This window comes from Mixophyes fleayi, chromosome 4, assembly GCF_038048845.1.
Source record: "Mixophyes fleayi isolate aMixFle1 chromosome 4, aMixFle1.hap1, whole genome shotgun sequence".
NCBI classification, from domain to species: domain Eukaryota; kingdom Metazoa; phylum Chordata; class Amphibia; order Anura; family Limnodynastidae; genus Mixophyes; species Mixophyes fleayi.
The window spans coordinates 15534160-15552497 of NC_134405.1; the positions used below are offsets into that span (position 1 = coordinate 15534160).

Here is an 18338-nt window from a genome sequence, read left to right on the forward strand (position 1 = left end):
CAGGGATATTCTCTTGTATCATAGGTTTTGAGCTGACTTCATTCATATATATAACCATCTATTGAAAATCTTAATGTATCGTAAAGTAACTCTGATCCCATTACTTATTTATTTTACGATATCATTGTGATGCAATTTGACATCTATAACTGTACGACTGACTGGGAGGTTGTATGATGTTTGCTCTCATGCTGGTCAATACATGCAATACATAATTATATAAATATATACAAACATATTCTAAATGAAATGCTTTTAAATGACTACATACTTATTAAAAAATTGAAGTGTAAACAGGTAAATATAGAAATGTGTTCTCTAGCTTTCACTGGTGCAAAAAGAACAATTTATTTATTCATCTGAGGCAGTGACATTTGACATAAAGCACAAAAATCACACCGCATTCAGTTAGAGGTACAATGTTTGGGGACCCCGTGAACTATACTCCTATATAGCTGAGCAAAAAGATTTAACAATAGTAGTGTGATATGAACGTCTTGCTGGGTATGATATCTTATGCTTCTCCTTCAGGGCTTGTTCAAGTAATGAATGAGAACAATGTCTCTTATGTCTTTCTTCTGGGATTTCCAAATCTTCACAGCTTCAATAGTCTATTGTTTGTGTTCCTGCTCATCATTTACTGTGTCACCATGTGCGGTAATGTTATTATCATTACTTTAGTTTCAATTAGCAAAAATCTTCATTCTCCAATGTATTTCTTCATCACACAAGTGTCTTTACTGGACATTCTGATGACCACAGACATTGTACCTAACTTACTTCACATAATACTGCATGACGGTGGGACCATGTCTCTTGCTGCCTGTATATCACAGTTTTTTGTGTTTGCTAACTCAGAGACATCAGAGTGTCTGATCCTAACGGTGATGTCTTATGACCGATATGTGGCTATCTGTAACCCACTGAGATATGGCTCTATAATCAACAAAACATTTTGTGTGACGTCTGTCATTGGATCTTGGTTGTTAAGTTATTTGATATTGTTGATGGATGAAATAGATATATGTAAATTAGACTTCTGTGGACCAAATGTTATTGATCATTTCTTCTGTGATTTCTCTCCTATTCTAGAGCTTTCTTGTTCAGATACTTCACTTATACAATTACATGTAGCTGCAATTGGCATTATTGTCATCATATGTCCATTCATAATAATCATTGTTTCTTATACATATATCATCACCACCATCCTAAACATTCAGTCCATCAGTGGTAGAGAGAAAGCCTTCTCCACCTGCAGCTCCCACCTGACTGTTGTCTCTATATTTTATGGATCTCTATCTTCTGTATATATGGTTCCAAGCAAAGGACAATATTTAACTATGAGCAAGACATTATCAATGCTTTACACTGTGGTGTCACCATTGCTTAATCCATTCATATACAGCCTGAGGAATAAAGACTTCAAGGAAGCATTGGAAAAATTTAAACATAATTGAATTAATTTAATTTATGTCAATAACAAATCAGGTACGAGTAACAATGATTGCTGCGAATAATCTCAATATTAAAACAAGGAAAAAGAAAAAAAGGCCTTTTTTTTCTATATTATTTTATTAACCACCAACCAGCTTATAATTAAAAACACATGTTTTTATTGTTCTTATTCTAATATAAAATCAAGGAAAATAATCATAAAAAATATAGCCACATAAAAACCATATAAAAACATAAAAATATATTATAATTCCACCTTGTTCAACACTGGGGGCTGCACTCCCCAGTTAAATATCTCTTTTGTTACACAAAGAATGTGTCTTTTGAGACAAAATAATGAGTGTATAGATCCACATGTAAATCTCTCAAAATATGTAACGTTCCGGCTGTGTAGTATCTACTACATAAATGCCTAGTGGCGTGTGTGGAAAAAAAAAACAAGCTGCAGCGCCACCTGCTGGGCAGAGTTATACACTGACCTATATATTTCTTGAAGGAGAAGTGACAGTTGGGTGTGGTTGGTGGTTGCCGGGGGTGACAGTGGGGAGTTTTTAACACCTTAAGTAGCTTGATGAAGGAAGTGGCGATGAAGATGAAGGATGAGGTGATGGAGAAAAATGATGAGGTGGTGACATGTGGACAAAACCACGTTAAAAAAGGGCGCTTGCGTCGGGAAGTAACGCTCCTCCCCTGAGGAGGCCTGGGCTAGGCCCAAATGCATGACAAGAACCTTTTTAACACCTTAAGTAACTTGATTTGACTAGAATGCATGAGTATCATGCACGGGTTAACTTGTAATGAAATATTGAATCATATATTTCAACAGTTTATTTTGGGCTTTTAAATCCTGGTGATCCAAAACTAAAACCACATCAATAGTACAACTTTTTAAATGAGTCTTCTTCGTTGATGGAACAATCTGTGATATCAACAGAGAGCTGCAGCTCTCACCCTCAGCCTTCTGTGACACGTATTGTTGCACAAATTACTTGCTCCAATTACTGGTTTGTGTATATCAATTTACCTTTCAGCCAGAAGCTGATTTTATAAAAAAGTCCCTGTGATTTCAAAGGTTTACACGGATAAATATTCAAATTTTCTTGCACAGGTACCTTGTCCAATTTACCAACTTGTATGTGACATTTTGCCCAGTATTCCAATCTTCTAATACAACAGCCACAAACTTCTCCTCTTTGGTAAAAGATAATTGATGTTTCTTGCAATCAATCAGGAAAACATAATTTTCTTCTTAAAAATAAAAATAAGTCCCAAATTCGTACATGTTTCTCCACCGCATATAGTGTGGTTTTGGAAAGCATTTTAACTTCTGCAAATAGTTTTGGGTGGGATTAATTCTAAGTTTCTTATAAAAACTTATATTTTCTAATTGTCTCAGTGACACTGACAGGTAGTCTTCTCTATTTAGGACCACGATCCCACCACCCTTGTCAGCAGGTTTTATTATGATCTCAAGGTGCCTCATTAGATCTTTTAGAGCTTTCCTTTCAGATGGGTTTAAATTATCTTTCAGGCGCTGTTTTTCATCTTTTTTACACATTTTCTTAAAATCATACATTCTTGTAGTGTAGAAAGCTTCTATAAAAGAATCTTTATACTGCATCGGGTAAAATTCGCATTTTTCTTTACAACTTTCTCATTACATTTCTTCTTTTCATCATAAATCAACATTCCTTGACCTTCTTCATTACCAACAATCCTGTTTTCATTAAAAAAAGACTCCACCAGGTCAACCCCTAATTGATCATTTCCATCAAGAAAAATTGGGGTGCCTCTAATACCATTTTTCTTCAAATTTTTATTTGCAAAATAGCTCTTCCTACACAAATCTCTTAAAAAACGATTTAAGTCCACAAACAATTTGAAAATATCAGGTTTGTTTGCAGATGAGTATTTTAACACTTTACTCAGTAGGGTAATTTCATGATCACTTAATGCCCTCTTTGAGAGATTGAAGATGCATTTCTTTCCCATAGTAATCTTTTTTCTCTTCCTTTGTTTCCTCCAAACTACTCTGCATCCTCTTCTTCTAAACCTAAATTTATTTTTCTTTTCGGTGTACCATATTTCTTTCTTTGATGGTATGTCCCTATTTCTGGATGGAACTGTTGATGTAAAAAATGATTTCTAGGGGGAATCTGAATCTTGCGTCTCGCTTCTTCTTTTTGATTGTCCCTCGACATTTCTTGAATCTGTTTATTGATGGGTATCTCTGTCATAGACTATACTATACTTTTTCTCTAGGTCATATCTTTCTATTGTAGGTACTCACAATACCTTCTTATAATCCTGTTGGTCTCTACACATATTTTTATCCTTAATCTCCATAAGTGCTTTTTCATATTCTATCAGATTCTTATTTACCAATGCATCACTTTTCTGGAACATCGGGTCAGTTTCAAACTCTTTGAACTTTTCTTGTACCCCATGAATCTCCGGCTCTAATTTTTGTATTTTCATATCTCTTTATTTCATTAATAATCTCATCAACCCAAATGAGCAAGTATCAAGTGCTTGATTCCATTCTACAATAAAATTTTCACTATCTATAAAAGAGCATGCCTTAAAAATCTTTAAACCTCAAGGTATTATTTTCATATCAATATATTTCCGTAGTTACCCTGTCACACTAGTGCCTGGCTTCCGCCTGTACCATTGGTTCAAGTTTATTAAAAAGTCTACCATATCTTCATCACCTTTCGTATCATTTAGACCATAATCATTATTTAATCTGTGGGATAAAGCTAACTCTCTTCTCTCAATCCGTTCATTGAACCATTTTAGTGAAACCATCTTTTCACCTCTGACGCTGCCCAAAACAGTTTAAACCAGAAAAACAGACAAAGACTACCCTAAAACTTGGATCTGAGGGAATTATCTATGCACTCAAACAGGTAAGTAACTTACAAATAAATCTAACGCTCACTTAATGTTCATATATTGAATCAATCAAAAACCTCTAAACTTCTTTTAACCATGAAAAAGTAAAAAAAACAAAAAAAAAGATCTTTAATATAACATTCAGTACCAATGCACAAAAAGAAAAAACACTGCCCCTTTTTAGGATCAGTGTGTACTAAACCAATGCCAAGTAAACCAAAATAAACAAAAAGAAAAAGAGGCTTTTTTTTCCTTACTATATTATTGACCACCAACAAGCTTTTAACTAAGAACACATGTTTTTGTTATTCTTATTCTAATACAAAGTCACCAAAATTAATCATAAAATATATAGCCACATAAAAACCATATAATAACATAAAAATATATTATAATTTCACCTTGTTAAAGAAATAATGTTTTCCTGTTTAGAAGTCAAAATCCATATATTCAACACTGGGGGCTGCACTCCCCAATTAAATATCTCTTACACTACACAAAAAATGTGTCTTTTGTAAGAGATATTTAACTGAATAGTTATTCCTCCCACTTCATCTTCCTGTTATTTAAGGCACCTGTGCCTTTCCCTAAATTCCCAGATCTATTTGTCCTTCAACCTGCTCATTTAAAGATTACTTAGCCCCCTGCAGTTACCTGTCTAAACTTGAAAAACCAGAGTCTCCAGCTTCCCAGCTTAACCTGCAATCCAGACACTGTATATCTGCAGTCCTCTGTTTAATTTGGAAACCAGAGCTTTACCTATCAATCCAGACACCTTTACTAGTTCTATCTACACCATCTCCAACCATCTCACTTAGTGCCCACCCAGAGAACAACAACCTTCTGGGCTCAAGCAGCTAAAATCAAACCTCCCTGCGGGGCTCCCTGGTAAATAACTTCACCCCGTTAGATTCCACATCACTGTGATAAGCAGTATTGAGCCACGTAGACCACAAAGGATCCGAAAAGTCCTGCCTTTAAAGTGATAATTGTATAAGACCATGTGCTAATAAAATTCACAGTTGCTTGTCTAGAATACTGTTTGTCAAGAGACATAGTTATAATTGTGAGACATAGACTGCAAAGGATGTGTACATCAGGGGAGGGCTAGCAAATTTTAGCCCGGGGAGCAAGACTCAACTCAGCAGCCTAATAGGGAAGTTTTAAAGGAATAAAAATGGCGGTGGCCCGGTGACTCAGCGAAGGTAAACCATTATGGGTCCAGCCGGGTCGCAGATACCCCTATGCCCCCCAAGCCCAGCCAGCCCCTGGTGCACATTCTAGTAACACATTAGTAAAGACTTTAAACATTTTTGCATAAACAGTAGAGATGGGCGGTTTGGATTACTTGAAATCCGATGATATCCGACTTTGGGGATCCGAGTGAAACCTATTTCTCGCTTTTTCCCACCAAACTCGGATCTCAAAACAAGGCAAAGCGTCATTTCTGGGATTTTGTTTTGCAAAACTCTCATGAGTTTTGGATCGCCATCATTTGTATATATAGTCCTCATTTGTTTTCTCAATTGCTATTTTAGAACAGGCAGTGTATAGGGAGGAAGTTAGCTGTGGTGCTCTGCTCATAGAATAGTATTCAGGGTGAACCAGGGACATAGGAATGCAATGGAATCCTATAGTTATTGTAATGCAGTTCTGTAGAGAATATTCATCTACAATAGTGTGCTGATCAATTGCTTTTAATTTCAATCTTAAATAGATTTTACATGGACTAGTGGGTACTGCTTGTTGCTAATGCATTGCATTGCATGTATTTAATAGTACTAGACATTATATACAGACTGAGTTAGATAGATATCAAACTAACTAGTATATATATTTCTTTGAAAAAAACAGTGTTTTTTTCTTGTATGACTATTAGCAGCAGAATCCAAAAAACAAAGATTACTTTCATTTAAAATAGTTTTTAGTGAAAGTAATCATTTGTGGGGCAATGGCAACTGAAATGGAAAAGAACTAGGTGTTTGCGTGTGAGATTCAACAGCAGTTGCACACTACAAAAAAAGGCTGTATATTATTATATTGTAACAGTTTCTATTTTTCAATACTTGTAAATTTAGAAAGGGTCATTCAGTGAAATCTATATTTAAAAATGGGTGATTGTGAGAGTCAGTACACATCTGCACACCCCCAAAAACGTTATGCTTTAATACATATTCATATTTTCTATTTTTCATACTTTATATTTAGAAAGGGTGCTGCACACCCCAAATAAAGCTATATATTCTAATATTTTCGATTTTTCAGTACTTACCAATCTTGAAAGCGTCATTCAATGACATCCATATTAAAATAAGAATGTTTGTGTGTGAGGGTCAGCAGTAACTGCACACCCCAAAAAGCTATACATTATTATATTCTAATGTTTTTTTATTTTTCAATACTTGTCTATTTTGGAAGGGTCATTCAGTGAAAACTATTTTTAAAAAAAGGGTGTATGCATGTGAAGTTCTTTCTGGGCAATTTAGACATTCATTGACCGCATATAGAACTTTGCAGCATCTGCAAAAATAATGTTATCTTCCATGCCACCAACTGAAGCAAGCCCATTGAATAAAGTAAACAACAACAAAAATTTAGTGTCAGGGAAGGGAAAGGTAGTTAGCTCAGCACCACGTTGTGACCTTCCTCACTATTAATGTTATATATTACTATATTGTGAGGGGTGCTTCATTCAACATTTAGTAATCACACAGAGAAGACAAAGAGACAAGAATTGAATTTTGAAGCACTCCGGTCTCAAACGGTTACCACAAATAACCAAATTAAACCAAATCATAACTTTATTAGGTAATATTAAGATATCAAAAACAACCAAAATAAAGAGTGGTAAATAAGTAGAAAGACCCTGTGGTGGGACAGGTCACAAATATTGCAAGCCCCAAATCTTGGATCTCACATAGCTTTGACCAGTTAGGACATTCTCATTGGGTAGTTACTGCTTACTTATGTAACATCATAATAGTGTGTCCTATTACTCTTATTTATGTCAGGGGATAAGCGGATATCATCTAAACTTTAGTTATTGCACACAACACCCCTATTTATATCTTCAATTGTAATTGTTTGGTTTCTGTTTTTTGTCTTTTCTTTATTACTTTTTGTTTTTGTATATTTATTTTCATGAGCCACAAGGACATTCTAGTTTATTTGGTCAAAAGCAGATATTGAGTGTTAAGTATTAGGCCTCATATTGGTATTGCCTGTATCCAGGTCCCTCAGTTATGTCTTATATTTTGAAGATTACTCATGGCCGCATAGATTTCTTAATTTGTGTATGAAGGGTCATTTATTTCTTTTTCATCCCTTATTAACATCATACATATCTTCCAAATCAAATATTTGGACCTTTAGTTAGCTATGTAATCCAATAAGGATTAGGAATGTGTAGCTATATTATGAATGTACTATCGCCTGTTCTCCCCCTGTATTGGAAGGACAATAACACACAGGTTGTCTGCTAAATGTTAATCGATTACATCAAGCACGCATTCATAGCCATCTACATTCACTCGTCTATAAGGTGGATACTAACGACATAACTGCACTAAAGGGTATATTCAATTGTCAGTGTTACTTGCAAAAGTAACACAGTGTAAAAACTATTACCGTTATTACGGTAATTCTAAGCCAGATTTCAGCTCGAAGTTCCCTGAGCTGCGAACTGAAAGCTGGCTTTAAAGGTACCATAATAAGGGTAATAGTGCGCACGTCGCGTTACTCGGAAAAGTAGCGCGGCAATTGAATATGCCCCTAAGAATCTCTATGGAGGCAAATTAAACTAGCTAGTGGCCAAACGCCGCGAACCGTCCCTGCCACTTCCGGGTCTGACGTCACATGACTGACGACTGGCCCGACGTAAGTTTCGTCTGCGACTGCTTAATCATGGGAATTACTCGTCTGTTTCCAAGGTGTCTATTTTATACTTCAAGTGGCCAATCAGCATCCTTAAATTAAAATGACATATGTATCAGCCAATCATAGGTCACCATAGTCAAAAACTTGTATTGGTAATCATTTAGCATATTACAGTTCATAGTTAAAAGTATTTGAAATTATGATCATACAAAATGAAGATGAATGGTTTATCTTACTTACTTCCTCAAAGATAAATTGTCACAAATATCGGATAAGGATGGATACAGATATTAGACACTAATATTAATCATTTTAATTTCTATTTGAATTGTATTATCTTTTATTTTGTATTTTTTATTTTGTATTTTTATTTTTGTTGTTTTATTATGTATTTCATTTTTTATTTTTGCATTTTGTTTTATTGCTTTTGAATGTTTATTTTTTGTTATTTACTATGTTCCATATATCGGGCTACCGTATTGTAAAGTGAAAAGTGAGTAAAACTGACGACTGTTTTATTATGTTTTTCTTTTTATGAACTTTCTTTATATATTATTATGTTCATTTTCTTTATTTATTTTTTATTTGAATTAGGGTGTGTAATGTTTACAGTGTGTTATTCTTGTTTTATTAATTGCTGTATTAATTATATTCCTTGTTGTTGTAAATAACTCAAATAAAGAATAACAAATAAAAATAAAAGCAATAAGCATGGCTTTAATTACAGTGTTTTACTTATATGCTTTGTGCCATACTGCTGTCCTTCTGAATGAAACCAGGGGACTCATATATATTTACAAGTTCACCCGTGCATGATACTCATGCATTCTAGTCAAATCAAGCTACTTAAGGTGTTAAAAAGGTTCTTGTCATGCATTTGGGCCTAGCCCAGGCCTCCTCAGGAAGAGCGTTACTTCCCTAAGCAAGCGCCCTTTTTTAACGTGGTTTTGTCCACATGTCACCACCTCATCATTTTTCTCCATCACCTCATCCTTCATCTTCATCGTCACATCCTTCATCAAGCTACTTAAGGTGTTAAAAACTCCCCACTGTCACCCCCGGCAACCACCAACCACTCCCAACTGTCACTTCTCCTTCAAGAAATATATAGGTCAGTGTATAACTCTGCCCAGCAGGTGGCGCTGCAGCTTGTTTTTTTTTAACACACACGCCACCAGGCATTTATATAGTAGATGAGTAGACATGGCTGAAAACTCATTCCCCCAGTGTAAACTTCACGCAATCCTGAGGTAAAGGGAACTACCTGAGACTTGCAGCAGAGGTGCATGTCTCAGGCTGTATGGGTTGCCAGAAGCATGTATTTCATTATTTTGTTTTACTTATATGCTCTGTGCCATAATGCTGCCCTTCTGAATCAAACCAGGGGACTCATATATATTTATGGGAAGGGAGGGTTGAAAAATCATTCCACCCAGTGGAAACTTTATCCAACCCCAGGTAAAGGGGACTGTCTGAGATTTGTAGTGAAGGTGATTTCCAAGACCCATGTATATAAATATGGAATGTAAATAAATAATATTTATATGTTCTATTAGTGACATGTATGAAATATGTAAAAGAGGTAGTTCAGAAAGGCCAATAGTTGCCCTTCCCACATATGTAAGTATGTATAATACTTACATTGATGCAGATTTGGTTGCCCAAAACATGTCTTGACAATGTAATTGAAAGTCCACATTCTGAGAAATTAACAGGAGAGATTTTGGCACTGGCAATGAATACATGTATAGATGGAGATATGATGGATGATGATTTATGCTATGTGATGAAGTTAGAGAACTGTAAAGTATAGTTAATTATTTTTTAAATTGAATTGGAGAAAGCAAATGCACCAGTGCAGATTTACAAAATCCTTCATTAAGACAACAGTGGACAACTACAGACAGTGGCATTAGTTGACATTTAAACGATGAAGATAGGGCACAATGTTTAATGGTGGAAATGAAGATGGTATTGTCTTTGGCGTGAGTTAGATCTGTGCCATAATACTGACATTCTGAATCAAACCAGGGGACTTGAAAATATTTATGAAAAAGGAGGGCGGGAAAAATCATTGCCCCGGGGTAAGCCTTGTCCAACCTCAGGGTAACTGATACTGCCCGAGACTCGCAGCAGAGGCGGTCCCCAAGAAGAGGTGTACTCACTCTGATGCCAGGGAAACCAGGAAGCCTCACACTGCTGCTGCATCCTGGCTAGTGACAGGCACCCGGGGCACGAGGCTGTAATTAAATTATTGCTGCCTCCTGAGTGGACATGGGGGCCATGCTACCAGTTCCTTCTATTAAGTTTTTACTACATTGAGTTAAGTCCTGGGAGCATCAAAGTACCTGTGAGTGCGTCCAACTCTGCAGGAATGGTGGCTGCTGTAGGTGAAGACCTCTCCTGGTAGTTCTAAAAGCTTATGACAGTTACTAGGAAACTGTAACATCATATAGGATTATATTCTGGGACCAGTGGGGTAATAGCACTATGACCTCCCATTGTTTGGCTTTGCTATTAGTTGTTAGATGACTCATACTGCTCTCTCCGCTTTCACCATTTATTTTAAAATAAAAACTCTGTCCTTATGCCAAATTTATATTGGTGTCTGTGTGGTTATTTACTTATTCAATTACAGTAGTTGTTAGTCTGAACATGCAAAGTAGGTTTGGGTGCAATGAAAGAGAGATATCAACACTATGCTCTTTAATTATTTTTGTAAATGAATGGGAGAATGCAATAGCAACAATGGCAAAGTTAGAAAATCCTTCATTAAGACAACTTACTGCAAAATTGGAACAGTTGTGAAGGGATCATTAGAAAATAGACTGGAAATGAATGTTAATGTTATAAATAGTAATATAAGAGCAAAAACAGCTCAAAATGATTGCCCACCGGTCTATCCATCTGAGGTGCATCTTCCTATGGATGACTTATCTGTGGTGCCCTCCAATCCCAGGGTGACCCTCCCTCCCTCCAACAAGTTCTAAAGGACATAATGTCCTCTGAAAAGAGAGTTATGGATAAGATCGGTGAGGTGCAGGCTGACCTCTCTCTAATCTGGCATGATATCCAAGAAAAGAGGGAGAGAGTGACAGAGACTAAACACAGAATATCTACACTGGAAAATCTTACAGCCCCTCTACGTGGAGATATTGCTGGTGTGCCATCACAGATTGGATAGTGTAAAGAGAGAATAGCAGACCTGGAGGATAGGCTTCAGAGGAATAATTTCCAATTTGTGGGACTACCAGAGCGGGTGGAGGGCCCCAACGCTGCAGTGTTCCTGGAGGACTGGCTTGTCAAAGAAATTGGCCGGGAGGCATTCTCCCCACAATTTGCTGTGGAAAGGGCTCATTGCTTGCCCCCCAGCCCCCACAGCCTAGTGCCCCTGCAAAAACTTTTATTGCCTAATTTTTGCATTTCAAAGATTGGGATGTGGTACTCAAAAAAACCCTGGCCAGCTTCCTTAGGAACTTTTTCTGGCCCAAAGTATCCTAGGAATTTAAACAATATAAAACCTCTTGTTACATAGGTCAGAGAATAGGGAGAGGCCCTAGGAAAGATCCGTTACAACTGCTCCTCATCATCCAAAAACCCTTGGCCCAGGAAGTCCTGATGATTTTAAAACCAGCTTTGACCCTCTTCCCAGTCCTAGAGGCCTGAGATTTTAGAAGGAGATTTCTGGTACAGACTGATGTCTCAGGGTGCGAGTTGGGTGCTATCCTCAGTCAAGTGGGGAGGAAGGGCACCCTGCCAAGGCAGATGGTCTTCCCAGGCAGAAGGAAGAGCATACCTCTTGAAACGGACCACCGGGCCGAGAGGAACTAAAAGAGCATGGCCCTGAGACCCCAGTGGTATTCTCGATTAAAGAAGGGGGAGGTATGTGATGGGACTGGACCACACAGCCAGAATAACATCTTCCACTGTCCCGTTAATCTGCAGGGTTTAATGGACTGTAACCCCAGTGACAGTTCTTAAATTTCGCCCAGTAACCCTCTGTAAGAACTTTTTCAGACACATGGGTAATTAATAAAGAAGGGACAGGTAGTACTGGACAGCTGGAAGCCCTGAAAAAACGTGGAAGAGGTTAATTCAAGGAAGGACTTAGTGTTATCCCAGATCAGGAGGTGGGGAAGGCCAATTAATATCCATTGTCTTGGATTAGCCCAGACATTATGGCAGGGACATAGCAGAAGGGCCACTGTGAAAGGACAGCACATCTCCACTCCCACTGTGTAAATTTGACACTGGATTAAAGCAGCCACTCATTGCAGAGGGGGTATTAGTGGTGTTGATGCTTTCATGGAAAGTGCAAGGCTGACTGGTGAGATTCTGTTCTCTAACAGCAAACCCATTGATCATTGCTGCCCTGTATCCTGGAAAGCAGGCTGCTGCTACACTTTGGGACTTGTTATCACCTCACTCAATTTGAAAATGCCCACCAGGTTCTGGGTAAATTGGTGTGCTGACAGGAGTGTTGAGACTGATATTTAGGACCTCACCACTCAGGTGGAGAGTTGGCCAAGCCTGCTAACAAACACTTTTGGCTGTGGAACTTTTGTGTTTTTAAGGCAGTTAGGAAACCTTGCTGGTACTCATTTTGACTATGGTGATCTGTTGACCTGTTGTTTAAAGTGTGCAGTTATATATTCTGTTGTGTTACTGTGTAAACAGTAAAGGATTTATTTGTATCTTTCATTCTCCTCCTTGCCTGTGTGATTCCTGAACATAAGGGGGTTGGGTAACCTAGTGAACTTCAGTTCTAATAACCCAGTATCATTACCCAGAGTCTTATGAAATTGTCTTTCTTTGCCTCAAAAACAGAACTCTGCAGCTCCTGAGAACATGGTCTCTGTGATGAAAATGTTCTTCATGTTCTCCTGTATGTAGGTGGCCACGGGCCTTGTCTCGCACTCGGACAGCAGACACAGTGGAATCTCCTCTCTTTGGGTAGTAGCACATACTGTTGTTCTTTTTGCTGGTTGTAGACAAGTGGTATTGCATGTCTAGTTCCACTTTAAAAAATGTTTATCCCTCTAGTCAGTCACAGGGTTTTGCATGATTAACCTGGGTTAACCCTTTCTGATTGTATTTTTATTATATGCATGGCACTGAATGAAATCAGCTATCAATGACTGGAGTCAACACACAGATAGTATTATGGCTTACTGGTGCTGGTGTTATGTGTTGTTCATCCCCAGCAACTCAATGATCTATCTGGTCTCTGCTGTGAGAGTCCAGAATTCAGTGGCATATTGGTCGACTGAGCAACCATGGTGCTTGATCTAAGTCAATCTTGCGGAACATTGACATTGTGACCCAAAAATCAGCTTTAATGTGTTTAAAAACTCATTGTTCTTACTCATCAATTGATCTTTCTTCTAATATAGTGGTGTGCCTCGGTCCAAAGACTGGCCAGTCAGCAGGGAGATGACATGTCCAGCTTGATCCACACTGTGATAAATTATGCTGCTTATAGTCCAGTCTGCAGATTTGTCCAGATATAGGAAAGCACTTAGTCCCTACTGGAATTAACCACTTCCACACTGTTGTGATGTGTCAGGGCTTGTGGCTATCCAGTACTTTCTGTCCATTCTTTATAAATTCCCCATGTGTCCACAAAAGTCCTTCCAGTTGCCACCGGGCAAAATTGAACTGGCCCTGGGGTGACAGTCCATTTAACCTTGTGAATTGACGAGCCCAGGGGAGATGTTATTCTGGTTTTGTGGCCGGTCCCATTACACCCCGCATTGACTATCGGGAACTTGATGAAATCATTAACAGGAATCAATACCCCTTCTCACAGATTTTTGACATCTTCAATAGGCTTTGTCAGGCCACAGTCTTCACTAAACTAGACCTATTAGAGACCTATAATCTGTCTGAGGACAGGATGGGAATGAATGTAAGACTGCCATCAACATATACATATATACATATAAACATATATAATTCTGGCTGTGCAATGCCCCAGCTGACTTCAAAGAAGATGTGAATTCTTTCTTTAGGGACCTACTGGAGACATGAATCCTAATCTAGCTGATATCCTCATTTCCTAAAACATGCTTGAGGAACATCATGATTATTTGAGAGAGGCTTTGCAAAGGCTTCTGGAAATTGAGCAAGTTGGAGAAGAGTTCCTTCAACAAGTCCACAGTGAGCTTGGTCCCATCATTTCAAAACCGGGCATAGATATGGCACTAATGACAATTTATCTGCAATTTCTCAAGAGTTGCTAGCTCTATAATTATCTTAACCAAACAAAGGGCTTCACAGGATATGTAGACTTCCATAACACAGCAGGCTTTTGAAACTTTGAGGTATCTTTTTCCATCCTGTTGTATCAATGCATCATAATGGCCTTCAGTGAGTGGAGAAACCTTCTAGAGAAGGCAAGATTATCATCCTGTATCCTCAGCAACCAAAAGAACATGCAGGGTGTGAAGAAGTTGAAGAGGTTTGACTTGATCCTAACATATTGGCCTCAAATCAGTCAAGACAGATGCACTCTGCCAGAAGTTCTCTCCCAAATGATCCATTAGGGAAGATGAAGTCATTATGCCTTCATGAACCTGGGAGTGGCCATCTCTTTAGAGTTACTGGACAGGATCCAAGTCAAAATGGCAGACCTTATCGAGGTGCCCAAGGTTTCTGGAAGCATCAGGAAAATATTGATTTAGTCCTCTAGGAATCCAGGTGGTCAACTGTGAGGAAGGATGTTGTCGCCTTCATCCAATCCTGCACTACCTATGCACTCAATGTGCTATAGACCTTATCTTCCTGATGCCCTACCCATTTCCCAGAGGCCATAGACCCATGTCTCCATGGATTTCATCACTAACCTTCCCTACTCCAAAGGTAACACCACTATACTGCTGACAGTGGATTGCCTCTCCAAGTAACTCCACATTAATAAGTTAAAAAAACTGCCATCAGCACTCCAACTTTTGACCAAAGAGGTCTTCTAGCTACCCAAACTTCCCTTGGAGATAATCTACAAAGGAGATGCCCTGTTCATGGATAAATATTGGTGTCTTCTGCAAGGTTTTGGGGTTTACAGTTAATCCTAGATGGTCACATCCGGAGTCTACTTATAAAGGGGCGCACTGTAAATATCCACAACAATACGACTGGTGACAGCACTGACAACTGCACATTCTTTTTCACTTACAGTAATCAGCACTTTGATGACAGTCAATTTAATTAGTACTAAGGGACCTCACGTGTAAGCAGCCTTTTTAGTGTCAGGATTCCTAGCATAAATTCTAGAGAATTTTATAATGTAAAAATAAAGTGTTTTTATGAGGCAGAGATTCACAGGCAGAGAATGGGGCAGTAAATGATAAACAGCACCACAGTTCAAGGCAGGAGATACAAACAGCAGGACTCGCAATATAGCTTGAAAACCTCAGGAACTCACAAATGGTAACACAGTTCATAGAGGAAGTGCTAGATATCAAACCTAGCTCAGAGGTTAGTGAAGCAGAGAAGACTTAAGGCACAGGAACCACGGTGGACAGGACTAGAGGTTTTGCCAGGAGGAACGAGGCACTGGATCGATCTGCAGATATCAGAGTAGAGGAGGGACAAACAAGTCAAAGGGTCAAAAACCAGAAGAGACATGAAGGTACCAGGGAATGAGCTGGGGAAAAGTCAAGGCGGGAGCCAGGGTCTGGGTCAGAAGGTAAGCAGCAAAACATAGGAACAAGCAGGGGACAATATGAGGTAGACAGAATGGAACAGGACACAGGATACTGAAGAGAATCATCATCAACAGCAGGAAAGACAACATTGACCTGCCAAAGTTTACCGGGAGAGGCAGTCTTATAAAGGACGTGAACAGGTGTTGGGTGCTGAATAGCGAATGAGGAAACTCCTGCCAGTGAGGTGGAATGTACAATGGTGAGACAGCAGCACCTCTGGTGATAGAGGGTACTGCAGGCCAGGATCACATAATAGCAAAGACAAAACATAGCTCTTTGCATGCAAGAGTTACAGGGGGCAAACAGCATCCCTATAGAAGATACTGCAGTGCATCCGAAGGCAGATCCTGACAAGTATCTTGTTTTGTTTACCTGTTTGCTAACTTCATCTTCATACCACTTGACTCTACATTCTCTAACCTATCAAATTAGGAATTAAAGCTCACCATTCTACCAGTTCCATACCATCGACTTAAGCTTTGTTCTTCAAGACCCATCCTCTCAGGACTAAGTGTCTTGACTGATTGTGGTGTGTCTCTGATAGCCACCCCATCCACATGGTTCTCTTCTGGCAGTGAGCAGCACTGTGACAGTACTAAGTTGATTGAAAAACAGCAGCACAATACTTCATTTCAATTTATGTACATAAAAATAAATAATGAGGATAAGCTATTGAAATCCATGTGATGGAAAATTTGCATTCTGATTTGTTCTTTATTGACAAAGATTTTATTTTTCATTTTGGATTTGCGAACCTGTTTGGATATTGTAAAACTGAACTGAATTGAATCTAGAAATTTGCTAATTTATTTTACACGTTTCTAGTTAGGTAGGACATGGTAGAGTTTGGTCTTGGGGATAAATAGAAATTGTAAAACTAGTCCAAGTGTTTTATGTGTTACGTAGAGGTGGGTAAATCAAGGAAAAGGAAAAAAGTTTTTACATGCAAAATTAGAATATATATAATTGATGTCAGAACTAGTTGATTATGTCAATATTTAATATAGAAAGTATTATTGTCTAAAGCTATTGTTGACTAACTTATTCTCCATTAATAATATGCTATTTGTAAAAAAAATTTCACTAGGTCATTATTTAAACTTCAAAAGAATTTTTTCCAAACACTGTCTTCTCTAAAGACTACTTACAGGGAACACAAGAGATCCCCAGTGAGGTCTCCACGGAGTAACCAGCTCATTCAAGATGTCTCTGACAATGTATAAGACAATGCTGCAGCAAAGTGTTGTAAACAGAGCTTCATATCTGTATTATGCATCATAACACTGATTTATAGAAAGTTATTTGTCTAGCAGAGAAGTGTGTTCTGAAAGTTTATCCAGGTGAGTGAATAAATCCTGAGTTAGTGGACTTCTGTTATTTTCAATTTTAGCTTGAATATATTTGGATATAGTGAATACCATATTCATCTATTTCTTGTTTTAAAGACTAATGTCATCGGGCACCACATCAACATCTCAGCCACACTCATGTGAGAGAAACATTGCTATGAATCTTGTGTGTTCCTAATTAATGAGAACTGTCCCAGGTCCTGGTATGGAAATTTAGGCTTACCACGCAATTGATAAATTTGGTTCTATCAGTCGGAAGAAAAAGACTGTAAAATTCTCCTGTTACTTTTTCGGCCCTTATTTTTTGGGAAAGAGAGGTGTCAAGAGACTTGAGGGTCTTTGTAGTAATTCAAATATGGAGGGATGAAAAGAAATGTATTTTTCTTTTTTTAAAGCAACATAAATTAATAATAAATTATTATATATATAAAGTATCTAACATTAAAGGATGACTAAAATCTGGTTATTTTGAGCATTATTATTTATTAATGTGTTCAGTTCTAGGACAATGAGATCCTTAAGCTGGAATCTGGGTCAAGTTGCTCTAAGCAGGGATTTTCTAGGTTTCATGCTACCCTCAGATTACGCCATCTCTGTTCATATATGTAACCATCTATTGAGAATCCTAATGTATCATAAAGTAACTCTGATTCCCCTTCTATTTATTTAATTATGTCATTGTGAAGTAATTTGTCATCTATAACTGTGCGACCGACTGGGAAGTGCTATGGTCTTTGATCTCAAACTGGTCAATACATGCAATATATATATATATATATATATATATATATATATATATATGTTGTAATTGAATTGCTTCTAATCCTATACTTCTTAAAACATTTTAATTGTAACCAGGTAAATATAGAGGTGTATTCTCTAGCATTCATTAGTGCGACAAAAAGCTATCTATTTATTCATCTGAAATACAAGAAAAAGGGGTTTTGTCGCACCAGTGAAAGAGAGTAACTCCTCATTTATTACCTTGAGAAATAATATATTATTTGTATGGGTAAAGAGGGTGCACCAACCATCAATAGATAATGTGGAC

General features: G+C 37.8%; 1 protein-coding gene across 1 annotated transcript; it reads left to right on the forward strand.

Annotated features, from left to right (window-relative positions):
- Positions 1–545: 545 nt before the first annotated feature.
- LOC142150444 (olfactory receptor 11L1-like) lies at positions 546–1460 on the forward strand. The gene has a single exon (XM_075205636.1). It carries the CDS (start codon positions 546–548, stop codon positions 1458–1460), a length of 915 nt encoding a protein of 304 aa, XP_075061737.1.
- Positions 1461–18338: the final 16878 nt, after the last annotated feature.

What these genes read in the sequence shown, in the direction of transcription:
- LOC142150444 (XM_075205636.1), top strand. Translation starts at nt 546, where the DNA reads ATGAATGAGAACAATGTCTCTTATGTCTTTCTTCTGGGATTTCCAAAT.